The sequence below is a fragment of the Sciurus vulgaris genome (genome assembly GCF_902686455.1).
Source record: "Sciurus vulgaris genome assembly, chromosome: 17".
NCBI classification, from domain to species: Eukaryota; Metazoa; Chordata; class Mammalia; order Rodentia; family Sciuridae; genus Sciurus; species Sciurus vulgaris.
In genome coordinates, this window is record NC_136478.1 from 54,416,360 (window position 1) to 54,444,054 (window position 27,695).

At 53.2% G+C, this 27,695-nt stretch overlaps 2 protein-coding genes across 3 annotated transcripts; one reads left to right on the forward strand and one right to left on the reverse strand.

Moving 5' to 3' along the window:
• The first annotated feature begins 71 nt into the window (after window positions 1-71).
• Window positions 72-2,449, forward strand: POLR1G (RNA polymerase I subunit G). 2 transcript variants are annotated; one of them, XM_079118956.1, is made up of 3 exons: window positions 72-218; window positions 548-686; window positions 795-2,449. In XM_079118956.1, exons 1-3 carry the CDS (start codon window positions 158-160, stop codon window positions 2,179-2,181), a joined length of 1,587 nt encoding a protein of 528 aa, XP_078975082.1. In that variant the 5' UTR covers window positions 72-157; the 3' UTR covers window positions 2,182-2,449. The 2 variants fall into 2 exon arrangements, with proteins under 2 accessions (XP_078975082.1, XP_078975081.1); XM_079118955.1 differs by having other exon boundaries at window positions 105-686.
• Window positions 2,295-16,241, reverse strand: ERCC1 (ERCC excision repair 1, endonuclease non-catalytic subunit). The gene is made up of 10 exons (XM_079118997.1): window positions 15,882-16,241; window positions 15,309-15,420; window positions 14,722-14,937; window positions 10,454-10,557; window positions 9,539-9,638; window positions 8,341-8,417; window positions 4,209-4,308; window positions 2,960-3,031; window positions 2,706-2,774; window positions 2,295-2,395 (listed from the first exon to the last, which is right to left on the reverse strand). The coding sequence occupies exons 1-10, from the start codon at window positions 16,022-16,024 to the stop codon at window positions 2,342-2,344; spliced, it is 1,047 nt and encodes a 348-aa protein (XP_078975123.1). The 5' UTR covers window positions 16,025-16,241; the 3' UTR covers window positions 2,295-2,341.
• Window positions 16,242-27,695: the final 11,454 nt, after the last annotated feature.

Sequence of the window (27,695 nt, forward strand, 5' to 3'; positions counted from 1 at the left end):
TTCTTGCTAGTCTGCACTAGATAAGTGGAAACGCCCTTCATTTTTCCCCAACGGAGCAAACGGCGCCGAGCGACACCCCCTGCACTCCCCTTCCACTTGGGCACTTCGGAGGGAGGCCCCGCCCCTTTCGACCCATGTGGTGGTCAGGGTTCGCTCAATGCTGGCTGCTGTGTCTGCGCGCTGCTTGGGGCTCGGGATGGCGGCGACCCAGCCCGCTGGTGAGCGGGCGTGTGGACCGGGGTCTGTAGGAGGAGAAAGGGGCACCCAGTAAAGTTCTGGTGAAAAAAGGAGCCTCCCGCAGACGGGGAAGAAAGCGTACCTTCCAACGATGGCGCCGGCAATGTGGGCCGAGAGAGGGAACCTCGAGGGGAATAGCGGTGGAAAGAAAGGCGCCCCCAGGGGTGGGAATGGGGACGACCCTGGAGAACAGGTGGGCACTGGATTGACGGGGAGAGAAACGGAACACTCACGAGGTTGGGACTGATGGATCGGTGGGCGCCCTTCGGGATTGGCTGTCAACAGATCCCCGTTTCCCCTCCCCCTGCAGGTGCTGCTCGGTTCTCATGTCCCCCCAACTTTACCGCGATCTCCCCAGCCTCAGAAGCTCGTTTCTCCTTGGAGGAGCTGTCCGGCCCAGATACAGAGCTGTGGCTTATCCAGGCCCCTGCAAACTTTTCCCCAGACTGGTGAGTGGTCCCACCCACCAGAAGTAGAACTTGGGGGGTATTTGGACGGATCCAGTGACTTACCAAACGGAACTGACCAAGGTTCTGCCCTCCCTCTTCTTCCCTCAGCCTCAACGGGCGGCTGGTGCCTCTCTTGGGCTCCCAGACAGTGAAGGGCAAGCTGGCAGGCCAGCGGCTGCGCTATCAGGTCCTCAGCAGCAGTGGCACCCTCGAAGGAGAAGCAACCCTACTGGCTCCCTCAGTCCACGCAGGCGGTGGACTTACTTGTGCCCCAGCCCCCCAGGGCAGCCTAAGGATCTTTGAGGGTCCCCAAGAATCCCCATCAGGGACCCCTCTGCAGCCCATTCCAGCAAGTCCCCCACCACAGATCCCCCCTGGCCTGAGGCCTCGATTCTGTGCCTTTGGAGGGCGCCCCCCAGTCACAGGGCCTGGGTCAACTTTGGCGCTGAAGTCACCTGCATTGGGGAAGAGGAAAAAGAAGCGGCAGATGCCAGAGGCCTCGGCTACACAGGAGGCAGTGAATGGGTATGGGGCCCTGGAGGTGGACACAACTTTGGGGTCCCTAGAAGTCGATGTAGGGAAGAAGAAGAAAAAGCAGCCAGTAGAGGTGATGGAGCCTGTGGTAACAGAGCCCATGGCTGAGATGCTGGAGCCTCTGGGAGTCCTATTCCCATCCACCACGAAGAAGAAGAGGAAGAAGCCCAAAGGGGCTGAAGCAGTGAATCCGCAAATGGGGATGCCAGGTCCAGAAAGAGAGCTGGTGGAGCCGGAGCTGATGGTGCAAGCAGAGTCTCCTGAAGAGTCAGCCCTGTCCCCCAGCAAGAGGAAGAAGAGAAGAAAAGGGGCAGAAGTGGAGCTGGTGGAAGGGTCAGTGGTTGAGAGTCAGCCACAGGTGAAGGTGGAGCTGCAGGAGGAAGCCATCCCACTGCCCCCCAGGAGGAAGAAGAAGAAGGAGAAGAGGCAAGGTGCGGTGGCGGAGCCAGGGGCTGACGCTGTGGAGCCTGAGCGGAGGCCTCTGGTGCTGTGTGCAGACAGAACAGAGCCTGAACTGCCAGGCAACGTGGGGCCTTGGGCTGAGGCAGCTCTGATGTCTAAGAAGAGGAAGAAGAAAGAAAAGTGGCAAAACGTGATGCTCGAGCCGGGGACAGAGGTGGCAGAGCCAGAGCTGCCAGGTGACACTGAGCCTCAAGAAGCTCCAGCATCTACCAAAAAGAAGAAGAGAGAGAGGGGACACAAAAGGACAGAGCCAGGGACTGAGATGACTGAGCCACCACAGGGGACAATGGAGCCTGAGCTGCCTGGTGAGGGTGAGCCTGAGGTTAGCGCAGCACCAAGACTGACCAAGAAGCAGCAGCAGTGGCAGGAAGGTGAGATGCCAGAGGGGCTACCCCGGGAGGAGGTTCCAGTGCCACTGCTAAACCTGGAGTCTGGGGAGGTGGCTTCCAGAGGACGAGAGAAGAAGCGGAAGAGGAAGCCACAGCAGGATCCTGCGTAGCCTCCCCAGGTAAACTGAGGAACGGAAACCCCCCTGGGCATCAGATGAGCAAAGCGTCGGACCCAGACAGATCCTGAACCCCAATAGCACCAGCCCCAGTAACCCAGCAGGAGCCTGGCCTCAAAGAATGCTTTATTGTCACACTGGGGGTGGCAGCTGTTCATCGTGGCACTTTGAGGAAAGGTTCATGCAGGACATCAAACAGCCTGCGGGCCTGGGGCGGGGAGCAAAAGGACCCAGTCATTAAATGAGCCATGTGTTTGCTGCATCTGGAGTGAGGTGGTAGCTTTTTCTCCCAGCCTGCAGGGCCAGGGAGACAGGAGAGAAGCAGCCCATCTGGATTCTCCCCCACAATGGCTGAGTGAGCCTGGGTCGGCCCCACCCACTTAGACCTGCCTCCCCATCTGCAAGACAGGCAGATGGTTGCTGGGCCTCTGGAAACTTGGAAACTCTGGGATCTGAGGTCTGGTTGATTTGGGGCCCCTCAAGTCCCCACCCCTCAAGTCCTTTCCCAGAGCACTTACCTTCTGGGGGCCCAGCCCCGGGCACAAGGCCAGGTCTTCCCGTGATGCGGAAATGAGCTGCTCCAGGGACTGGGAGGGTGGAAGCCAAGGGTCAGGGAGGTGACGCTAAACCCCACCCTGGCCCAGCTGATGAGGGGCCTCAGGTACACCTGGGAGGAGGTGAGGAATGGGGGGCGGGGAGGTGGCAGGGTGTGGGCTTCTTAGAACAGGTAAGGAGGGGAAGCGCCTGGCAGAGCAGGGCAGCTGGTCCTTACTCCAAAGGTGGCCAGCAGGGTCTGACTGTCTGTTTTGTTGACAGACTTCACGGTGGTCAGACATTCCGTGACCTGGAAGGAAGCAGTAGAAAGCCCAGTAAGACCTAGCCCGGAGGGCAGGGCTGGGCCACTGCCGGTCCCCAGACTGCCTAGCATGCAAGAGGTGCTCAATAAGTGTTTTCTTTTGGTGGTGGGCTGATTACAAGGTCATATCAGAGTGATCCCTGACTAGCCTAGGGTGTGGGTCACATGAAATGAATCCTGCTTATCTGAGGAATTGGTTCCACCCAGGAAGACCAGAGGCACTGGGGGTACAAAACTAGTCTGTCCCTGCATGAGCCAGAGCAAGGGAGCTGACACCTCTGGCCTCCATTTTTGGGCAAGTTGTGTTCCCAGTAAAACCCAGAGAACTTGGGGTCTGCGGACATCACTCGGATGCAGCTAAGACGCGGCCCAGCCCACAGCACTGTGACGGCCAGCATGCCTGGGTGGGGGTGGCTGCTGCCCTGGTTCAAATGGCAGCCCTGCCAGTCATGGCTGTGTGACTTGGGGAAGTCACTCCCCTCCCTCCCTCAGGAGATGGGGCTCCAGGTTATAACTAGGTTTTGGAGTTGATGTGCCAGCTCCAGGGAGGCCCGGATGTAGGGGCTGTGAATGCCAGGACCGGACTGACCACAGGTCCTCCGGCTGTCACTTCTGCATAGGAGAACCTCCAGGGAAGGCATCAGTGGCAGGTCCCTCAGCAAACTCCCTGAATGGCTGTCGAGTGCTGGGTGGTGCTGGGGACATTTCAGGCATTGAGCCAACTCCAGTTCTGCCCTCCTGGGCGCCAGTTCAGTGGGAAGACTGGTGGGCAGGGCTGGGACAGGGAAGCATAGTGAGGACCTCTGGCTGGCTGGGGCTCGGGGAGGACTTCCTGGAGGAGGGAGCATCAGAGCTGGGAGGCCCATGATGGAATCGGGCCAGTTACCGGGTGGAGGACAGTGCAAAAGCTCAAAGGGAAGAGCTAGGCCTGGGAGGAGCGTGGGCCCGCGAGGGCACTGGGGAGCCATGGCAGGACTGGGAGCCGGGAGGACAGGGTCAGCTCTGCACTCAGAAGACTGCTCCGGGTGGGAGAGGCAGAGGGGACCGGGCAGGAAGGAGAGCCCGATAGACTCGCCCTGGGACCAGAACTGAAGCTCAGCCACCCAGGAGCTCTGGCGAGACCCAGGCAGGTACAAGAGGTGTCTGGGAGCGTGGGAGGCCTCACCCGGGACACAAAGTTCTGTTCCAGCTTCTCCATCAGAAGGTCTGCTGGCTTCTGCTCGTAGGCTTTGTAGGTCTCCAGGTAGCGCCCGGCTTCCTCAGGGCTAGGGTGACAGGACACACATCAGTCAGGTGAGGGCCCTCATGTTCTAGACAGGCTTCACTTCACAGCAGTGATTGCTAATGCTGTAAATTCCACACTCTAACAGAAAAATGGAAGTTGTCGCTCCCCTGTGGCCCTGGCCAGAATCACTGCTGGGTGGAGCTGGCATGTCTCTTGTGGCTCAGGCCTTGCTTCCAACCTGGGTGACCCTGGGCCAGTGACTTTATCTCTGCGGATCTGTTTCCTCATCTGTAAAGTGGGGTGATGGTCATACTGTGATGACAGGAGTCACTGCTGTGTCCACCCTCAGGGCCTGGCTCTTAGAGGCCTATTTAAGAATTAGCTCTTAAATCCTGGTGGTTCAGGAGACTGAGGCAGGAGGATTGCAAGTTTGATCCCAGCCTCAGCAACTTAGCGAGAACTTGTCTCAAAATAAAAAAGGGCTGGGGATGTGGCTCAGTGGTAAAGTACCCCTGGGTTCAACTCCCAGTGCCAAAATAAGAAAAAAGGAAGAGGAAAGGAAAAAACAAATACCAGGTCTTTTGGAAGGGAGGCTGGCACTCCTGTTCTGGGCCTTTTGCTGGGCGAAGAGGGAGGGAATCGGGAAACTCCATTTATTTTCTGAAGTGCAGAAAGAAGACAACCTCACTAAGTATTCAGATTCCCACCACAGAGAAAAATGAGCTTCTGAAGATTTTTGTGGTGCTAGAGACAGAACCGGACTCCCTCATGCTAGGCAAGGGCTCTGCCACAGGACTACAGCCCCAGCCTGACACACTGCTTTTGAAACTGATAAAAAGGGTCTAGTGAGCAGAGCAAAGTAACTCAAGAACATGAGCGTCAAGAGATGATGGCCTTTTTTTCTCTTTGGAACTCAGCAGTGAGTTAAAGGAAATAAAGCACAGTGGGCCTCCCTATCCGCGGTTCCTTGGGATGGGCACTGAGCATGGGCCCTTGACGGCCGCATCTGTACTGAGCATGTGCAGACCTTTCCCTTGCCATTACTCCCTAAACAATACATATTTTATGTAAACACCTATTTGCATAGCATTTACACTGTATTAGGTATTTAAAATAATCTAGAGGAAATGTAAAGCTGGTGGAGGCAGGGCGAAGCTGTGGGAGCCAGTGTGTAGCAGGAGTCCCTGGTTCTGTCTCCAGCACAGCAAAAAAAAAAAAAAAAAAAAAAAGCATCTGGGGCAGGTGCACAGTCCACAGACTGATCCACAGTCAGCATTCAGGCTGGCATCCCATGGGGTCATGGAACCAATCCCCTCCGATCCTAAGGGACCGCTTTCTTTGTCTTGGGGCAATTTTTGAGTCTTCAGAGTGGAGCTAGTAATGAATGTCTGTTGATTGAATGTTGATTTTTCTTCTTAAAAAGACATCCACTCTTCCGGTGGGTTTCCTGTAGCTTTGCGGCTCCTGTCGCTGCAGGGGACTCTGTCATTATGGATCCTTTGCTTAACAGCCTATCTGGTTCTACAGTCTACTTTTTTTCCACTCTGCAATATAATCAGCACACATTTCCACATCAGCAGACAGAGCTTGACTTTGTTAATTTAATGGCTGCAAAACATTCCAGCATCCAGACGTAAAGACATGGAGACTTCCCTTCCTGTGCAGAGGCCTCACAGTGCCAGACACCATGCTAAACCCTTTATGTTCAGAAGCTTCCAGACTCCCCTGAGAGGATCTGTCAGGCAGTAACTATTTTCAAGCTGTTATAGAGGCCAGTAGGCCACTTGCCCAAGATTCTGAAGCCGGTGAGAAAGCCAGGCAGCCCCATGGAGTCTGTCCAACTGGGCCAGACTCTTAACACTGCCCTGTTTCTTCCCACAAAACAGAAAGATTTTAATACTTTTAAAAAATGTACAACTAATACAAATACATTTTCCAAAGTGTCATGTAGTTTAGAGTTGCACACCCTAAAGAGGGCACAGGATTACAAATATGTTCTGACCTATGAATACAGCCAGGCAGAAGTGGGGGTTGCTGGTAACAGAAAAGACTAGACACTACCCAAGAGTTGGCCAGTGGGTGGTGCTGTGACCTGGTCTGTCTGTGTGATGGAATACAATACAGCTGTGTAAAAAGGATGTGGACCTTTTTAAGAAGGGAGCTGAAAATCCTAAGGAGACATGAAGGAACCACAGATACATGTTGCTAAGGAAGGCTACAGATACTATATGATCCCAACCACATGACATTGAGGCAAAACTGAAGACAGTAAAAAGACCAGTAATTGTCAGTGGTTGGGTAGGAGGGAGGGCTGAATAGGTGGAGCACAGGAGTTTTAGGGCAGAAAAGCCATCTAATGATGCAATGAGGAGGGACACATAAGAGTCCTCTGTATCACCCATCATCTTGCTATGTCCTGACCGAAAAATCACAGAAAGCCTTGACCTCCGAGACCTGCTGGCAGCCGATTTTTCCCAGCTTCCATGGACCCTTCAGAGGCCTGGAACGTTCCCAGGGATGGACAGATGTCGATGCTGTCACACACACTGATAGAAACTGGCCCGACCTGAACCAGGTGCCTTGGGCCCTTGGTCAGCACAGCCCTGGGCCCTGGCCGAGGCCACACCCCACTCAGAGCCTCTTGCTCTCAATGTCCATTACCAGGACCCGCTGCTGCCTGCCCTGTAGGTCCTCTGAGAAACACTTTGGATGATTCACTATGCTTTCTTTGGAATCCACAATGTTCCCATCTTGGGACAGTTTGGTGACGTTCCCTTATGAAAACTTCTGTAGGTTTGACAGGATGAAAAAAAAAACTGTCAAGTCCCACAGAATGTACAACACAAACAATGAACCCTGAGTAGATGAGGGACTTCCTTAGTGATGTGCACAGTGGCTCCTGGGCTGTAACATGCATCCCACAGGACCACGCGAGGGGCTGGGCTGGGGCTCAGTGGTGGAGTGCTCACCTAGCACAGGGGAGGCCCTGGGCTCCAGCCTCAACACCGCAGAGAAACAGACAGATCACACAAGATCCAGGGCAGGGGTGCAGGGCCTGAGGACCCTCCTACTCTCCAGTCGACCTTCCCACCAACCTAAACTGTTCTAAAATAGTCTACTCACTGAAAAAGGGGAAAAGTCTCATGGAAGAGGAGGGTAGAATGGAGTCCCAGGGGCCGGGGGAGGGAGGGGGCGCCAGTGGGAACCAGGTGCCAGGCTGGCAAGAAGCGCTGCTGGGCAACTACTGCGCACAGGGGACCACAGGTGACAGTCATGCACCCTGCGCTTCAAAAGCTAGAAAAAAAGCACCTCAAAAGTGGTCATGATGAAGCAATGGTAACCAAGGAGACAGGTGTGACAGCCTGTTTTAACCATCACAGTGCACATATGTGTCAATGCGTCACACAGATGGGTGTGGTGGCCCACCCCTAAAATCCCAGCAGCTCAGGAGGCTGAGGCAGGAGGATGGAAAGTTTAAGGCCAGCCTCAGCAACTCAGGGAAGTCCTAAGCAATTCAGCGAGACCCTGTCTCTAAACAAAATATAGGGCTGAGATGTGGCTCAGTGGTTAAGTGCCCTGGGATCAATCGCCAGTACCAAGAAAAAGATTTCTTATTAATTTTTTATCATAGTTTTTCTTTTTGAGTTTAAAACGATAGGGATGGAAGGAGTTACTGTATTTGTGCACAAGGCCCTGGTTCCATCCCAGCACCAAAAAAAAAAAGGCTATAAACTCACTAGGGTTTAACTCTGCTCATGGTGTGAGGAAGGGACCCTTTTCCCCAATTGGAAAGCCGGTCTAAATGGTCTTTAGATACACGTGGAACTGACTTTGCAGCCAGAAGCGCCTAACACTGTCCTGAAAATGTGATCGACATGGGGCCGTGGCTGCTACTCCACAGGGATGTGAGGACATGTCATTTTATAGCTGAGGATACCCAGGCTCTGAGAGAGGCAGAGCCTGGAGCGGGCTCACACGGGGTGTCCAGGGACAAGAAGGGAGCGCTGAGTGGAGGGGGAGAGGGAAAGCGGGCATGGAGATGAGGAGGCAGGGGAGGGAGCCACAGCCTCACCTCCAGGCAAGGATCAGTGTGCAGTCGGCCAGGATGCACATCTTCGCCAGCTCCTTGAGGGCCTGCTGAGGGTCTTTCTGGAGAAGAAGAAAATCAGCATTAGGGACCTGGCAGAAAGTGAGGACTGACTGCAAACGCAGTAGCTCAAGGTGTCAAGCGCCTTTCACGCACCCCACACCCTCCAAGGCCCTACAGGGTGCCAGCCTGCGCTGGGCAGCAGAGGACCCAGCAGAGACTCACGCCCTGCCTGCCCTCCTTCATAGTCTAATGAGGAGAACAGACCTGTCCCTAGACAGGACCTGGAGTGGTCAGGAATGGCTTCCTGGAGGAGGGGTCATCTGAGCTGAGGCCTGGAGAAGGAGGAGGAGGAGACAAGGAAGCATAGAGGAGGACAGGGAACTCCAGGCACAGGTCAGCGAGAGGACGGGACAGCAGGGGCTTGAGGAACTGTGATTTTCTCCAGTGGGGTGGGATGGACTGAGGTGGAGGTGACTGAAGGGGAGCTGGAGGGGGGACCTGGAGAGGTGGGAGCGCAGGTTGTGCAGGGCCTCATGGGCTATGGAAAGGCCCGAGGGTACCCGGGAGTCATGGGAGAGTGTGCAGGGAGGGAGTTGACCTCATATGTGTTCTTTAGGAAGACCTCTCTGGTCACTGTAAGGACAGGAAGGGTCAAGACTGGAGGCCATAAGACCGGGAAGGAGGCAGGGGCAGGGACCCAGGCAGGAGAGGAGGGGACTGGATTGGGTAAGGGCTGTGGGGGCACAGAATGAAGTAGATGTAAGAGGAATTCAGGTGGCAGAGGGCTAGGACTGGCTGACGGGGGTGTGAAGGAAACAGATCATCTTACTGTCCCACCTCTTTCCAACACAGGGTGTCGGTGGCCTGTGTCAATCTCAGATATGAAAATGGCTCCTTGCTGAGGGCTCTTTGGGGATTGAACCCAGGGGTGCTTAACCTCTGAGCCACATCCCCAGCCCATTTTATGTTTTATTAAGAGGCAGGGTCTCACTGAGTTGCTCAGAGCCTCACTAAGTTTCTGAAGCTGGCTTTGAACTGCGATCCTCCTGCCTCAGCCTCCTGCACCACCATTCCCGGCCTCACAGAGGTTTCAACACGCCCTTCTTCGTGGAAGGGATTCAACAGTCTGTTTCATTTCACAGAAGGGAAGGGTGAGCTGACGAGGAGTGACCCCGCTTACCACGTCCACCTGGACCAGCAGGATGCGCAGAGCGAAGGTCTTCCCCAGGCTCTGCAGTCGCTCATGGATGTAGTCTGGGTGGAGGTTGTGGTAGCGGAGGCTGGCGAGGCAGGGGAGACAGTGGGTTGGGGTCTGTCTCCTTGAGACACCAGAAGCCCCATCTGCACTCCCCTGCAACCCGACCTGGACACCAGCCACCGTGAGTGCAGCACGGGCCACCTGCCTGGCTGGGGCGAGGCCCACAGAAACTAAGTGGCCTGCAAAGAAGGCGTGCTCCACTGCCGGGCTGTGGCTTCCTGGAAGGCTGGACCCCGGCTTCTTCACTGAGTTGGGAGGAGGCTTGGGCTTCAGGGGGACAGGAGCAGAGCCCCCAGAGTCCCTGCACAGGGCCCAGGGGATGCTATGCAGCTGGCCTCAGAGCAGGGACAGGAGGGGCCTGAGGCCTAGAGCCAACTCCCCCAGCAGCCTGCAGCTCTCCCAGCCACAGGGAGGGAGCTTGCTTAACTGAACTCAGAGAATCCTCCTCTGTCAGCTCACCAGGAATGCTGGGGACATGAGTGACCCTGAGCTTCCTCCCTCAGACCCAGGGGTCCAGGCCCAGCCCTCCTCCCTCAGACCCGGGGGTCCAGGCCCAGCCTCCTCCCTCAGACCAGGGTCCAGGCCCAGCCTCCTCCCTCAGACCCAGGGTCCAGGCCTAGCCCTCCTCCCTCAGGCCTCCGCTGTGATCACTTTGGGTCCCTCCAGCTCAAGACTCCTTCCTCCAGCATGGGGTCACACATAGGCCCAGAGCCAGCAGAATGGAGCAGAGCAGTCTCCCGCCCGAGGAACGGCCCAGAGTGCTAAAACATGCCCCACCAGGCCTCCTGGGCAGCCCTTCCCAAAGGGTGGCTGGTGCTCCAGAGCCCCGGAGCTCACCTGAGGAAGAGGGCACAGGTGCTCTGGCCCAGCACGTAGTCGGGGACCACTTCACCAAATTCCCAGGGCACATTGCGCACGAACTTCAGCACCGGGTTGCCCCTCTGGGAGGAAGCACAAGAGCCATTCACAGGGATGATCCCTGGACCAGGGGACCAGGGTCAGCAGCCAGGCAGGGCCCCTCTGCCTCGCCTCTGGATCTTTTCCAGTGTCTCCCTTGTCCTTTGCCACACTCCTCCTCCCCAGGCCGACCTGCCTGCATCCATTCATTCACTTTCCTTTGCAGTACTGGATGGACATGGAACCAGGGTCTCCTGCGTACTAGGCAAGCCCTCTACCACTGAGCTACACCCCCAGCCCTTTTTAATATTTTTTTACTTTGAGACAGGTCCTCACCAAGTTGCTGAGGCTGTCCTCAAACTTGAGATCCTCCTGCCTCAGCCTCCCAAGCAGCAGGCTTACAGGCTTGCACTGCTGCTGCTGGCCTTTACTAAAGGGCTCACAGTCTGGCTGCAGCCCCAGTCCATGTCCCGTGGTCTGCAGGACATGGCCCCTGGACATCCACCTCAGCATCGTCCACACCGGCCCCTCCTCCCGTCCTCATCTCAGAGAAAGCCCCACTGTGCAGATGGAGCTCGTCCTGGATGCTTCTCTGTCCCCTCCTCAGGTGGAACTTGGACCATCTAAACATCCCTCATGAATGTCCCCTCCTCTACTGCACAGCCCCTGCCCAGGTTCCCAGTTTGCCCGTTCTGGGCTCCTGCTAGGGTCCCCTTCCTGACTACCCTTCAAATGGCAGTGAGAGGACTTTTTTTAATGTTTTTGTGGTGGTGGGGATTGAACCCCGAGCCTCTCACATGCTAGGCAGGCGCTTTATCACTGAACTGCACTCCCAGCTGCAGCACGGATCTGCTTCTTCCCTACTCTAAACCCCACCATGGCTCCCCAGTGCCCTCAGGAAGCCCAAGGTCCTCCCTGTGGCCTGTCACCCTCCAAAGACTGGCACTGCTCAGTGCCAGGCCCTTCTCTCCCACCTCTCCTCATACCTTACTGAATGCAGGCTGTAGCCCCAGCAGGACATGCTTTATGACACACTCTGATCCTAACCTAATCCATTAAAATATGCTCACGGAGAACCTGGCACATGTCTCAGTGTTGGGAATACCACAGTGACCAAGACAGACCAAGATCTTATGAAGGGCACATAGTATGAAGCTGTGACATGATAAAAATATGTATTTGGGCCAGGTGGGGTGGCACACACCTGTAATCCCAGCTACTCAGGAGGCTGAGGCAGGAGGATCATAAGTTGGAGACCAGCCCTGGCAAGCAACCTGGCAAGTCCCTGTCTCAAAATAAATAAAAAGGGCTGAGGTGGAGCTCAGAGTAGAGTGCCCCTGGTTCAAGTCCCCAGTACCACCAAGAAGGAACGAGCTCTAACTGGGCCTCAGCCCCGGGGCCTGACACAGAGCTCCTGAGGCCCTAGCAGACGAGGTGCTAAGAGAACCTTCTGTTCTGACATTCGGTCTCTGACCCGGATTCCTCCCGAGCGCCTAAGACCTTTGGAATTTCTGGAGTGATAACATCTGACATGGAGCTCTAAGTCCTTTGGAATTCCAGGGTGTTGGGAGCAACTTGTTTTCCGCGGGTGGCTCTTGCTGGCTGCAGCGTGGGGGGTAGTGGCCAGAGGAGCCAATCCTGGACTATAGGGTTGGGGGCTTTCAGTCCCACCCCCACTCAGGGGGACTGAGGGCAGAGCTGATCAGCAACGGCCAGTGATGTCACCAGTCCTTTCTGTGCAATGAGGTCCCCACAGGCCTTCGAAGGCCGGGGAGCTTCCTGATCGCGGCACACGTGCAGGCTCCCAGAGGGGGCCACCGCCCACCCACCTTCTCTGCCTGGTGCACCTCTTCATCCCGGTGCTCACCCACATCCTCTCTCATATTCCCTATTCATAAAACAGTAAACGAAAGTATTTCCCTGAGTTCTGTGAGCTGCTTTGGTAAATTAGTTGAAACTAAGGAGAGGGTGGTGGAAACCTGGTTTATACGTCAGGTAGGTAGGGCAGTCTTGGGCCTGGGCCCTGCACCTGTGGGATCTGAGGCTATCCCCAAGGAGGGAGTGGCGGAACTGAGTTAACCTGCGGGAGAACTGCCTAGGGTCAGGGAACCTCCACATATCCGGTATCAGAAGCGTCCTGTTGCCGGGCACAGTGCGCACGCCTGTGATCCCAGCAGATCCAGAGCCTGAGGCAGGAGGATCATGAGTTCAAAGCCAGCCTCAGCAACTCAGTGAGACCCTGTCTCTAAATAAAATACAAAATAGGGCTGGGGATGTGGCTCAGAGGTTAAGCATCCCAGGTTCAATCCCCCACATCCAGAAAAAAAAAAAAAAAAAAAAAATTATGTTGAGTGATGCATGAGAGCAAAAAGGAAAAAAGAGACTCTTTTCCTTTTCTTTCAGGGATAGTATGCAAAATAATCACACAATGAATGTGTGATTACCAAGTGAGGTGAAATTTGGATCTAAACAGCAGATAAGATGTGCTATCGTAGTAGGAGCCTGGGTAGTCAGAGCAGCTGAGGTGGGAAGAAGAGTCTCTGGGGGTCCCAAGTCTCATAAGGCCTGGGCCATCGGACCTGAGGCCCCTGGGAGCCTTGGAAGGGTTATGAGCAAGGAAAGAATAGAAGCTGACATTTATTTTATGTGTGTGTGCAGTGCTGGGGTTGGAACCCAGGGCCTCATCCACACCAAGCAAGTACTCTACTCTACCCCAGTCCACCAAATCTAATTTTTTTGTTTGTTTGTTTGGTTTTGGTACCAGGGATTGAACCCAGGGACACTTAACCACTGAGCAACATCCCCAGTCCTTTTCTATTTTTTATAAATAAAATTACACCTGTATTCCCAGTGGCTCAGGAGGCTGAGGCAGAAGAATTGTGAGTTCAAAACCAAACTCAGCAACTAACAAGGCCTCACTAAGTAACTTAGTGAGACCCTGCCTCAAAAAAGAGAGGAAAAGGCCGGGCGCCATGATACACACCTGTAATCCCAGCAGCTTGGGAGGCTGAGGCAGGAGGATCGTGAGTTCAGAGACTCAGCAAGACCCTGTCTCTAAGTAAAATTTTAAAAAGGGCTGGGGATGTGGCACAAGAGGTTCAGTGGCCCTGGATTCAATCCCTGGTACCAAAAGAAAAAGAAAAACTCGAGTCAGGCACCAGCTGAGGGCACCTGGAGGCTTCCCTTGTCGGCTGCTCTGAATGATGGACCATGGACACTCGCGCCTGGGTTTTTGTGGATGTGCGTTTCCATTTCTCCTGAGTCCACCCCTAGAAGTAGAATGGCTGGGTCAAATGGCTGAGCCATGTGACAGCTCTCCATTTCACTTGTGCGTGTGCATGTGTGTGTGTGTGTGTGTGTGTGTGTGTGTGTGTGGTTCTGGAGATTGAAACACAGGAGCTCTACCACAGAGCTACATCCCAGCCCTTTTTATTTTTTACTTTTGCTTTTGTTACCAGTGATTGAACCCAGGGGCACTTAACTCCTGTGCCACATCCCCAGCCTTTTTTTTTTTTTTTTGAGACAGGGTCTTGCTGTGATGCCCAGGCTGGCCTCCAACTTGCGATCCTCTTGTCTCAGCCTCCTGTTTCTTGACTCACAAGACTGCTATGGTGCCCAGCTTGTTCACTGTTCTGGTGACAGCCTTCCTGGTGGACGGGGAGTAGTAGTATCTCATTGTGCTTCAGATGTCATTTCTCTGGTGGCAACAGTGATGAGCCTTCTCATGTGCTTGGGCCTTGTCATCACCTGTATGCAGGCCACTCTCCCTGCCTAGGACGCTGGCTCTATCAGACTTTCCCTGTTTCCTTTCCACCACTCTATCCCCAGAGCAGAAAGTAGCATTCCAAACTCTCTGTGCATCTCTGAGAACTAAAGAGGTGCAAGGATCCCCATTTAAAGGCACCAGATGGGTTGAGTCACTGGCCCAAGGCCACACAGCTATTGCATGGCAGAACAGGGATTCAAACTCTGACCTGTGTTCATTCAATACATTTTTACTAAATGAACAGAAACAGCTGCACCTACACAGTCACAGTCCCAGCAAGCAGAGCTGGGCCACCCTCAACACACAGCTGGTGAATGAATGATGGCACTGCTCAAACAAAGTGGCTAGAACTCTGCCAGCCAGACCCCCGCACCCACCAGAGCCATCCCACAACAGGCTTCCCACCAGAAATCTCCAAGCTCCGCTCTGTCTCCCTCCTCACCTGCCGGGGGCTCACGATGATGCTGTTGGATTTTGCTCCTGGTTTCAGGGCCTGGTTGGGGGTCTCTCCTGCCAGGGGTTCTGACACTGTGGGGCACGTGGCTCCAGCCCCTCCTGGAGGCCGTGAGATGGCATACTCAGCATAGGTCTGAGGGGACACATGGGCAGAGGTCTCCACAGTAGGAAGGCTCCCTGTGGATCTGAACAAGGGCTTGGCCTGTGGGGAGGAACAGGGGTCACAGGGGGCCATAGAGGAAACAATGAACCCCTGTGAGTCACTCCCCTTCCTCTGGCTTGGCACATAAGCCACAAATTCACGTTTTGCAAAAGTAGGGTTCAGACCACATAAAACACATAAAAGTAGGGTTCGGACCACATAGGGCCACCCGCAGGCTGCCAGTCTCAGCCTCTGCTTTGGCCCTATTAGAACTGCTCTGCCATCTGTTTACAGAATGGAAAACTGAGACTTGCCAGGACAAAGGGCTGCTTCACCAAGGCCACCCAGGCCCCCACACCTAACCATGCTGTGGCCCTGGAGATCTCTTCCAACCACTCCATTCCCAGGCGTCCCCCATCTCCTCGTCCTACCCCTGCAGGAGGGACCTCATCCTCGTCCAGCGGTATTACAAATTTTTTCCTTGTGGGTGGCCCTGCAGGCTGCGGCCCCGCCTCCTCGTCCTTCCCTGGTTCCATTAGGAGCCTGAAAGGGAAGATGTGGTGGCAGGAGCGAGTGAGGCATTGGCGTCTGCATTCCCACCCTCCTAGCAGGGACCCCCACTGACAGCCGCCCCCCCGAGCCCCCACCACAAAATCCAGTGTCCCAAAACGTTAAGTCCCAAATATCCAGAACCCAAGGTTGCAGAAAGCCGCACCCCAAGGGCCCCTCCGCCCATCAGCCTTCTGCCCGCCCCGCCCCCTCCGGGTCCCCCGGTTCCTTCGCCCCGCCCCTCGCGCCCCGGGAACCTCACGCTCCGCCCCGCTGTCTCCGCGGGCCGTTGGTCCGGCCCCCAAGGCTCGCACCTGGACGCCCCAGGCCGCGTCCAGGCGGGTCGCAGACACTGCAAAGGTTGGCCTCTGCGGCTGCCAGTCGCCACCTGCGGCCTCCACCTCCCGCCCCTCTCACCCCTACCTGGGGTCTCAGCACCACGAGGACTCACTCACCTGCTAGCCCCAAATCCGGGAGGGAAAGACGGCAGGGGATAGAGGTGACCTACCGCCAGCGCGGCTAGCGCGGCCCCAGCTCTCCGCACTTCCGGCCTCTCTGGCCCTCGGCCCGTCTCACTGCTCCCCACCGGGTAGAGCATAGAGAGGGGCGGCCCTCCGCCGCCCTCTATGTTCCTGGAGGACCGCGGAGGATTGGCAAGGAAAGAGGCGTGGGTCTGCGGGCTTCAGGGCCCAGGGTGGCAAGAGGTTCAGTTCCCTTGTCCTGTTGCGCGCCTCCTCTATTCCTGGGCTCCGGGCAGAGCTCAGTGGAGAAGAGATGGCGGGAAATCGAACTAGGTCCCCCCCTCAGTACAGAGAAACTTGGATTTGAATCCCAAATTGGCCATTGACTTGGCCTCAGTTTCCCCATCATTCATTCATTCCACAACATTCCCCAAACGCCTCCTCTGCTGCCCGCGCTGTGCGGGAAGGTGCTTGTGACAGCGGTGACCCAGAAGGGCCCTAGGCTGCCCCTCCAAAGGGCCTTATATCCAGTGGGAGACCAACCACGTTCCCAAACAATGACCATCCAGAGTGGGAGGGAAGGGCGACCCCACCGGGTGTGGATGGGAGTTAGCGGGAGCGCCTGACCCAGCCCGGGAGTCAGGAAGGGCTTCCTGGAGGAAGGGACATCTGAGCGGAGACTTGGTTGATGAGTTAGTATTAGTCATTTCCTGAAAGGATAGTATCACACTGTTCTAACTTGTAACTCTCTGATTGCTAAGGAAATAGAACATGTTTTTGTGAGTTTATTGCTCCTAGATATTTTATGTTCTGTGAGTTGCTTGCTCATATCCTTTGCCCATTTTTTAAATGGCTTGTATGCCTTTTTTTATTACTATTAATTTATAGGAGTACGTTCTGGATTCTGATTCTAATTCTTAGTCAGTCCAGTGTATTGCCAGCGCTTCCTCCTCGTTTGTGCTGTTCTAGCTTTATTTACTTAGGCTTATTCACGCCTGTTTGTTAGTCTGTTGCATCCTGGCTTTTGCTCTTGCTGGTTTGGAGACCTGCCACACCTCAAGGTCATCCCTGGATGTTCTATCATTTTTTTCTGAACGTTTCCTAGTTTTGATCTTATGTTTCCATTGTTACTGCCTAGCAGATTTATTTTTGAAAATGCACTGATTTAGGATAGATGTAGCCCATTGTACCCAAGGCCAGCCCTTTCCCTACTGCTCTGACATTCTGCCTCTGTCACCTGCCAGATCCCATCCAAACGCACGCCCATTCTGACATTTCTGTTGAGCCCACTGTCCCCTGCCTCGTCGCAGATGACCATCTCTCCCTGCTTCCCAGGTCAGCCTTTCAGCTGTGAGTCTGGCTCTTTGTCCAAATTTCCCTATTTTATAAGGACACCAGTCATGTTGGATGAGGGCCCATCCTGCCACCCTGATACCGTATTTTAATATGAACCTGAACACCTCAGGAAAGACCCGTTTCTGAATAAGGTCACTTTCTGAGATACCAGGATTAGGACCTTAAGAATTTCTTTTGGGGACATGATTCAACCCATGACAATCCTTCCCCCCACCCTTGGTACTGGGGATCCAACCCAGGGGCACTCTACCACTGAGCTACATCCCCAGCCCTTTTTACCTTTTTTTAAAAAAATGTTTTCTAATAGAAGATGGGCTCAATATCTTTATTATTGTATATTTATATGTGGTCCTGAGGATCAAACCCAGTGCATCACATGTACTAGGCAAGCACTCTGCCACTGAACCACAACCCCAGCTACCCTTTTTACTTTTTGAGACAGGGTCTCACCAAGTGGCTGAGGCTGGCCTCAACTTGAAATCCTCCTGCCTCAGCCTCCTGAGTAGGTGGGATTACAGGTGGCTCTTCTTCCCTGGCTCATTTTACTTCTTGTTGGAGTATCTTTACTACTAATTGTGTGTGTGTGGTGTGTGTGTGTGTGTGTGTGTGTGTTTTCAGTGCTGGGAATCAAATCCAGGGCTTCACACATGCTACGCAAATGTTCTACCACTGAGCCACACCCGCGACCTCCTCCCTACTAATTCTTTGAGAGTGAATCTGTAAATAGCACTTTTTTGAGTTGTGCTCATCTGAAAATCTCTTTTGTTCTCTTACTCTCACAGTTGGAATCTGGAATTCTGGGTTCTTAGTTCTTTTTCTTGCAAAGTTAGAAGCAATTGCTCTTCTTTCTCTCTGACTTCTGGGTGGCCTCTGAGAAAAGTTTTGACCCACCTGATCCTCCTTCCTTCACAGTCTCATCAGTAAGTGTAATCCACTCCCTCCGTCACTAATTAGCAGCATGACCCAGAGCCAGCAACTCATTTCTGTATGTCAGTCTGCTCATCTCTAAAATGGGTATAACAACAGTATAATTGTTACCAGGATGAACTAGTTAATATGTGTAGAGTGCTGAGAACCGGACTGGATCCGCAGTAGAGGGTATATTACTAGGATTTGTCAAGTACTGCCTTTGACCTAGTCTGGGAGGCGGGGCTGGAGCTGCCATTGCGTCGCAGTTCTCGACCCAGGACCTCCACATGGGGCTTCCGAACCCAGAACAGAAGCCCAGCCCGACAGAAAGCCCACCGCCAGCCTCAGTTTCCCCATCTGCAATTGCTGAGGACTCAGTAGGACCAGCGTCGGGTCTCGAGATGGACCCGTTCGCTCACCTCGGGTGCCCGCACGCTGGTGGGCCCTGGGGCGCAGCTGCGCGGCCACCTGCTGTGCACCCGGCCCCGGCATCATTCGTTCACTGGAAAGACGAGAGAACCGAGGCCCGAGCGGCTTAAAGAAGCACCACGCATTTGTGTCCCTGAATCCCAGGGGGGAGAGCGTCGGTGGGAGGCCACCAGGGGAGCGGGCACGACTTGTCCCCGCGCAGCCGGGGAATGGCACCGCCGGCTCTGCCCCTGCAACTCCCGCCGCCTGCGCCAGGGGGCGCCGGCGCGCCGCCAGAGGGTTTGGTAGGGGGCGCGGCGCCGCGGGCAGAAGCACCGGGAAGGGACCGTGACGGCGGCGGGCGCTGGGTCCCCGCCCCGTCCCGCCCGAGCGTTTCCCGCCACTCGGGAGCGGCACAGCCCAGCCCGCCGCCTGCGGTTGGCCTAACTTCGAGCGGCTGGGGAGGGGCGCGCGAGTGGCCCCGGCGGTGCCAAACTGGCTCTCTACGCGCGTCCCTGCCCCGGGAAGCCCCGCCGGCTCCCGGCGTGACGAGTTCGAATCCCGGCGTCCCCGCGGAGGCGCGTCCTCGCTGCAGACGCCCCGAGTCCACCGTCCAGCCGCCACCCAGCTGCGCGGGAGACGGTGGGACCCCGGGCTGCCCCTGGTCCCAGCCCCAGGTCCCCCCTGCACCCCGGAAGGGGTGAGAGCTCGGGGCCCTGGAGGCGGGGCGCGGCCGGGGGCACAGTGACCAGGCCGGTGTCCCCGCCGCCTCTAAACTTAGCCGCGGTGACGCGCGGCCCGGCCATCGCGGCGGGGCCGGGGACGCAGGGGGCCCGAGCGGAGGGGGGCGGCGCGGCTCCGCGAGCCTCTATTTATAGCGCCCGGAGCCCGAAATAGCGCGGAGCCGAGCGGCCGGGATGACGCGGGAGCCGCCGGGGGCTGACTCACCCGGGCCCAAGCGGAGGCCCCCGGATGGGGGACAGTGGAGGCGCCTGGACCCGACCCTGCGCTCTCCCGGACGCTTTTTTTTGCTGGGACATCCCAAGTGAATAAGATGTGGGTGGATCTGCAGCAAAAGTGAAGAACTGCAGCATGAGAGGGTGAGGTTGGCTCAGAGGTGGAACTTTCACCCAAGAGCCCAGAATTGAGGAAGTCTTTAAGTAAAAAGAGTGGTTGGGAAGGAAAGAAGTTAAGCCAGATATGCACACCTGTTTCTCACCCACAGAACTAAGGCGTTTTGGAGGTAGAGGTCCCTGCTCAGTCTTCATTCCAGAGCAGGGCTACTTCTCCGTTTGTCATGACTCTGCATGCTGTTCCCACTCCCTAGAATGCCTTTCCTGCCTTCTCAGCCTTTGAGAGCTCACTCACCTTTGAGGACCAGGAACTGAGGGCAACCTCTTCAAATAGAAAATCCGCGTGGGAAGCCTCACGAGGGCTGAGCCAGGACCTCCATGTCATCACCGCATCTCTAGCACAGCACAGGACAAGCCTCAGGAGGAATTAACTGCATGAATAAAAAGTGTTAGTAAGAAAATAAGATGAGCCTCCTGAGGTTCCCTAGCAGTGTTTACTGTGTGCTATAGTGAGGGCAGCCTCCAGGTGACCCAGGGCCTCGCCAGGCCCTCCTGGTATCAGCCAAGACTCAGAACCTGAGCGAGGGTCCAGCCCCACTGCCTGCAGTCAGGACTGACTCGTGAGCCAAGGTAACCCAGCCCCAGAGGCATTCAGTTCCCAGGAGGGGGCGGTTCTCAAAGCGCAGCATGCGGAACCCTGGGGGTTCCCCTTCCCCTGGAGGATGTCAGCATTATCATCATAGACCAGGGGCAGCGCAGCGCCTGTAATTCCAGTGACTCTGGAGGCTGAGGCAGGACCATCACAAGTTGAAGGACAGTTTGGGCAACTAACAGGACCCGGTCTCAAGTAAAAAATTTAAAAAGGAGCTGGGGATGTAGCTCCAGTGGTAGAGCACCCCTGGATTCAAGCCCCAGTACCCAAACTGAAAGTATTTGCACATATACATATGCATACAACACCTTTCTCAAGAATTTTTGAAAATATGTTTTTTCATTGAAATACAGTACATTACAGGAAAATTTATTTTTTAGCAACTCAATACATATTCCCTACATTGCTGTTTTATTTTCTAAATACATAAACATTGATAGTTCTCACTTACATCAACAAAAACTCCGCAGTAATTGTTAAGAACATAAGGGAGACTGCATATGGTGGTACCTACCTGTAATCCCAGCAGCTCAGGAGGCTGAGGCAGGAGGATTGCAAATGCAAAGCCAGCCTCAACAATTTAGGGAGACCCTGTCTCAAAAAAAAAATAGAAAGGCCTGAGGATGTAGCTCAGTGATCAAGCGCCCCTGGGTCCAATCCCTGGCACCAAAAAGAAAAAAAAGAACATAAGGGAGTTGTGACCAAAAAGTTTGAGACTCTGAAATAACCATCGAACAAGCCTGGTGTCATGAAGGACAAAAATGTGGGGGTGTTATGGGGCGCAGTGGTGCACACCTGTAATCCCAGCGGCTCAGGAGGCTGAGGCTGGAGGATGGAGAGTTCAAACCCAGCCTCAGCAACTTAGCAAGACTCTAAGCAACTCAATGAGACGCTGTCTCTAAATAAAATGCAAAAAAAGTGCTGGGGATGAGGCTTAGTGGTTAAGTGCCCCTGGTTCAATCCCCAGTATATCCCCCCAAAAAGATTGTGGGGTGTTGTTTTAACAGGGTTGGGGGCAGAGAAGGCTCCTCTGTCAAGGAGGAGTTAAGAAGGGATTCACCGGGTAACTGGGATCTGCTGGAGAGCTTCCAGGCAGGAGAAGCCCAGAGGCCGGAAGTTGCTCAGTGGGTTTGGAGGTCTCTGTGGCAAGAGCAGAGGAAGTTGGGGGACAAGAGCTTGACAATTAAGGGACAGACCATGCAGGCCCTTGAGACCATGGCATTTCATTCTGAGTGCAGAGTGGGTTCTAGAGACAGCAGGGGTGGAGCAGGAAGCCCAGGGAAAGGTCACAGGCACCGGAGGAAGAGGCTTGGGCCCAGCGTCCGGGTGCAATGGCCAATATGAGCCAGCAGGGCAGACGTGGGAAGAAGGTGGAGGCTTGTCACCCAGCATCTCAGGGTGGGAGCAACCTTCGAGACAACCCAGTGGTGACAACAGGTAGGCAAGAGGGAGCTCGGGGCTCAAGAGCCACCGTTGCACAAGCTGCAGTCCTTTTCTAGTTGATGAGTGCTTGTATTTCTTAGCTGGTTAATAATATTGAATAATGTTGACTAATCCTCTAACCAGCAACCTGGCCAAATTCTCATCTTAAGATACTTTGTGGATTCTTAGGTTTTTCTTAAAAACGATCTGAAAAGCAGTTTTACCCAACTCCTTCCAATCTTTACATCCCATTTATTTTTCTTGTCTTATAGCATTTGTGAACACTTCCAGTCTTATGTTAAACAATAAAGTTGATTGAGTCTCCATTACTCCACACCACAACCTTCTGAGATGACTTATCTCACTATACACATTTTACAGAGAGGGAAACTGAGGAACAGAGAAGTTAGGTTTTTGTTCAAGGACACACAGCATGAAGCAACCAAATCAGAACTTCACTCAAAGCTTTTTTTTTTTTCAGATTTTTTTTAATTAAAAATCATAAATTTACATAGGGCAATATTGTTTGATTCATTCTTTTTTTTCCCTTCCCCTCCCACCCATTTTCCCTCTATACAGTCCTTCCTTCCTCCATTCTACCACCCTCCTTATCCCTAACCCTAAACCTAACCCTAACCCTAATGCTACCCCCACCTACCCCCCATTATATGTCCTCATCCACTTACCAGTTTTTTTGTTTTTTTTTTTTTTTTAGTACCAGAGATGGAACCCAAGGGGCTTACCCACTGAGCCACCTCCCCAGACCTTTTAACTTTTTATTTTGACACAGGGTCTCACTAAGTTCCTTAGGATCTTGCTGAGCTGCTGAGGCTGGCTCCCAAATTTCTATCCTCCTGCCTCAACCTCCCAAGTTGCTGGTATCACAGGCATGCACCACCACACCTGGCTCACATGTGGTTTTTGGGACTGGTTCTTGTGACTTGTTCAAGGTGAGAGATGCTGACAGTGTAAGATCCACATTGGATTTTAAAGACATAGAGTGTTGAAAATGCATGTAAAAAAATCCCCTTAATAATTGCCATTAAACTAAAAAGTTTGCACAGCTAAGGAAACAAGAGCATGAAGAGAGAGCCTACAGAATGGGGGAAAATCTTGGCCACCTGCTCCTATGATAGGGGATTAATATGCAGAATATACAAAGAACGCAAAAACTTAACACCAGAACAGTAATAATAATAACTCAGTCAATAATTGGGCAGGGCTGGGGAGATAGCTCAACTGGTAGAGTGCTTGTCTCAAAAGCACAAGGCCCTGAGTTTGATCCCCAGTACCGCAAAAAAAAAAAAAAAAATAATAATAATAATAATAATAATTGGGCAAAAGAACTAAACAGAAACTTCTCAAAAGTAGAAACACAAATGGTCAAAAGACACATGAAAAAAATGTTCTACATCTCTAGCAATCAGGGAAATGCAAATTAAAACTACACTAAGATTCCATCTCACTCCAGTCCAAATGGCGATGATCAAGAATATGAACAATAAATGCTGGTAAGGTTGTGAGGAAAAGGTACCCTGTACATTGTTGGTGGGACTGCAGACTAGTACAACTAGACTCTGGAAAGCAATATGGAAATTCCTCAAAACACTAGGGATGAGCCACCATGTGACCCAGTGATCCCACTCCTTGGTATTTTCCCAGAAGATCTAAAGTCAGCATATACAGCAATACAGTGATCAGCCACCTCAATGTTCACAGCGGCACAATTCGCAATAGCTGAATTACTGAATCAACGCAGATGCCCACTAAGAAACTGTAGTATACATATGTAATGGAGTTCTACTCGGCCATAAAAAATAAAATTATGCCATTTTCCAGTAAACAGGTGGAAATGGAGAATATCACGCTAAGTGAAATAAGCCAAACTCAGAAACTCAGAGGGTCGATGTTTTCTCATATGGGGAAAGCTAGAGTAAAATAAAGGAAAGGGGAGGAAGGATAGGATAATATAAAGAATCAAACAAATCTAAATTAATAGACAAGCAAAAGGCAGCCCAATAGAGGAAGGAGAATAGGAGAGGGGAGGAAGGTGGAGAGGAGAGGGGAGCACCATGGACAGAAATCGATTCCCAAGCATTCACCAGTTTGTTGGGATGAACCCAACAACTAGGTATAGCCATTAAGCTCTAATTTTAAAAATTAAATAATAATTGCTGATAGTGAGGTTATATCCAGTCATATAAAACACAACAAAATGATTCCTATATTTTTAAAAATAACTTTTTTAATTTATTTTTAAACTTAATTTTTTGCAGTGCTGGGGACCGAACCCAGGGCCTTGTGCTTTGGAGACACACACTTTACCAACTGAGCTACAACCACAGCCCTGTTTTTAAGCTTTTGTTTATTCATTTATTTTCATTAACTTTTTTTTGACAGTGAAAAATATTTTTTTTAGAATTCTTTTCACACATGTATACCGGGTAATAATATCTGTCTCACAATCTACTGTCCTTCCATCCCCACCACCCCACCCCACCCCTCCCCTCACTCCCCTCCACATAATCCAAATTTCCTTCATTCTTCCCTACCCACCCCCCACTATGGATCAGCGTCCGCTTATCAGATAAAACATTCAGACTTTGGTTTTTTGGGGATTGGCTTATTTCACTTAGCATGATATTCTCCAGCTCCATCCATTTACCTGCAAATGCCATAATTTCATTCTTCTTTAAGACTGAGTGATATTCCATTGTATGTGTACCAGTTGCTTTATCCATTCATCTGTTGAAGAGCACCTAGGTTGGTTCCATAGTTTCGCTATTGTGAACTGAGCTGCTGTAAACAATGATGTGGCTGTGTCACTGTAGTGTGCTGATTTTAAGTCATTTGGGTATAAACCAAGGAGTGGGATAGCTGGGTCAAATAGTGGTTCCATCCCAAGTTTTCTAAGGCATCTCCATACTGCTTTCCAGAGTGGGTACAGCAACCTGCAGCCCCTCCAGCAATGACTTAGTGTGCCTTTTCCCCACATCCTCGCCAACACTTACTGTTGCTTGTATTCTTGATAATTGCCATTCTGACTGGAGTGAGATAAAATCTTAGAGCAGTTTTAATTTGCATTTCTCTAATTGCAAGAAATGATGAACATTTTTCAGATGTTCGTTGATCCATTGTACATCTTCTGTGAAGTGTCTGTTCCTCTCCTTAGCCCATTTATTGATTGGGTTATTCGTGGGGTTTTTTTTTGGTGTCATTTTTTTTAGTTCTTTCTACATCTTGTATTCCTACATTTTCTACACATTTTTTTAGAAGTAAAATCACACTTGTGAGTTGGGCAGGTGACATACATACACTTGTAGTTCCAGCTACTCAGGAGGTTGAGGCAGGTGGGTTATACATTCAAGGTCAACTTTGGGAATTTAGTGAGTCCTTGTCTCAAAAAGAAAAAAAAAATTATTTATTTATTTATTTATTTTGTGTGTCAGGGATTGAAGTCAGGGGCACTTAACCACTGAGCCACATCCCCAGCCCTTTTTGAAAATATTTTATTTAGAGACAGGGTCTGGCTGAGTTGCTTAGGGCCTCAATGAGTTGCTGGTTTTGAACCCTCAATCCTCCTGCCTCAGCCTCCTGAGCCACTGAGATTACAGCTGTGCGCCACCTGCACAGGGTTCTTGAAGGAGGGCCAGTTGCCAGCAGTTCCACGGGTCAGGTGGAGTCGGATCTTGAGGAGTGAGGAAGTGCCCAGAGGGCGGGCAGAGGCATGCTGGAGCGCGGCTCACTGGGGAAAGGCACACAGTTGGCACACAGCGGAGTGTGAGAGATGTGATCAAAGAAGGTGGCAGCATCCGGGCCACTTGGGGTCTTGTGGGTCAGAGGAATGGAGGACTAGGGGCAGCATTGGGGAAGGAGATCAGGAAGGAGGCTGAGCAGGGTGTGAAATCTTTAAAAGTCAAACTGGAGATGAATGATGAACCGTGGGGAGGCTGGAGGCAGGTGGAGGCCCAGGCCTCCCTTCCAGGTGAGGGCAGGGTGGTGCCTGAGCTGGGAATCCTGGTGGGGCAGAGGCACAGGTGTTCTGGGAGGCCCTGCGGTCAGGGTGAAGCCCAGTGCGACACCCAGGGGGAGGCGTTCAAGAGGTGACTGGACCCGGGGTCCAGGAGCAGCCAGACGCCATGTGCGCAGAGGGTACTGGGATCCTGGGGGGAGAGGGGGAGGGTGTGCTGTGACAACTTCACTGCACTGGACCGAACATTTATGTCCCCCAGTTTCATCCGAGGAAACCCTAACCCCCATGGAGGGCTCTCGGAGGCCGAGGCCTTTGGAAGGTGGCCTTATCTTGAGGGCGGGGCCCACAAATGGAACTAGGAACCCCAGAGAGCTCTCTTGTCACCACGGGGGAGCTCCCCACGCCTCCCGGGGCTTTCTTCCTGAGTCCTGACGCAGAAAGCCTTGATCTCTGAGACCTGCGGGCAGTGGGTTTCTCCAGCCTCCGTGGACCCAGCAGAGGCCTGGAATGTTCCCAGGGACAGACGGGTGTCGATGCTGTCACACACACTGATAGAAACTGGCCCCGACCTGAGCCAGGGGCCTGGGCCCCCAGGTCAGCACAGCCCTGGGCCCTGGCCGAGGCCACGCCCACCCGGAGCCTCTGGCTCTCAGTGTCCATCACCAACGCCCACTGCCGCCCACTCCCTAGGTCCTCTAAGAAACGCTTTGGATGGTTCACCCTGTGCGTAACCCATCTTTGAAATCCGAATGGGTCCCATTTCAGGACGCTTTGGGGCTCTCCCGGTGGGAACTCCCCTGCCGCCACTTTTGGAGTGACCCCTGCCTTGGCTGCTGCTGGATGAGACAAGGGCCGTCTAGGACCTGGAAGACCCCCGCCCTGCTGGGGAGGAGACTTCCAGACTCTGAACTGGGAGCAATGAGTTCCTGTTATTTCGAAGCCACCCAGTCTGCGGTACTTAATTGTAGCCGCCAGAGCTAAGACGCCACCATTAGCCAGCAGTGGCGTGGACATGTCCTCAGAGCCCAAGTTCTCAGGCAGGACTGCACCTGGGGACTTGGAGTGCCTGCTCAGAGCCCACACAGGGAGCTGCCTGGTGAGGGAGCCGGGATGCTTGCCCACAGGAGACATGAAAATTCCTGACCAGCCCAGGCCTCACAGGGTCACTGCCTCAGGGTTACAACCTTGTATAGCCAGGACCGATTCTTGGGGATCATGGAGAGGGATAGTGAATTAATCAGGAGTCTCTCAGCCTCAGATGAAAACTGGTTTAGGACAATGTATTGACTCTGCAAAAAAAAGTCAAGCAGTGCTGGGTAATCCCAGCCAATCAGGAGGCTGGGACAGGAGGATCTCAAGTTTGAGGCCAGCCCCAGCAATTTAGTGAGGCCCTAAGCAACTTAGAGAGACCCTGTCTCAAAATAAAAAAAAAAAAAAAAAAAATAGAAAGGGCCCAGTACCAAAAAAAAAAAAAAAAAAAAAGGTAGTAACCAGCTTCAGTCACAGCTGGATTCAGGGGTCCAACTGATGATATGAAGTCACTGTCCATATTTCTCTGTGCATTTTTCCCCCTGGGGAGGCTCTCCTTGAATAGCAAGGATAACCTCAGAAGCTCTCGACTCACATCCCACCTTCTTGGCAATCCCAGAGGTCACCTGCCTGATGGTCCCACAGTCATTAACTGGGCCCTGTGGTGGGGTCCGTTGCTCAACCCTGAATCAGTCACTGTGGTCAGAGGACGGACAAACCAGAATGGGCTGATTGGTTGGGCCTGGGTCACACGCCCTTCTCTGGAAGGGAAGATGAGGTGAGTCCCAAGACAACCAGGTGAGCTGAAATTAAAAGCGGGGAGTTTCCCAAAGACAGCACTGGATGGTGTGGAAGAGGACTGGCAAAGCCACAGATGCCAGCGCAGCTAGGAGGTGGGAGAGATGGGAAACAGGTTTCCTCGTGGGCTCAGGGTTATGGGAACAGCATGAGGTTCAGCATCCAGCGAAACATGCCAGTGCGGCCTT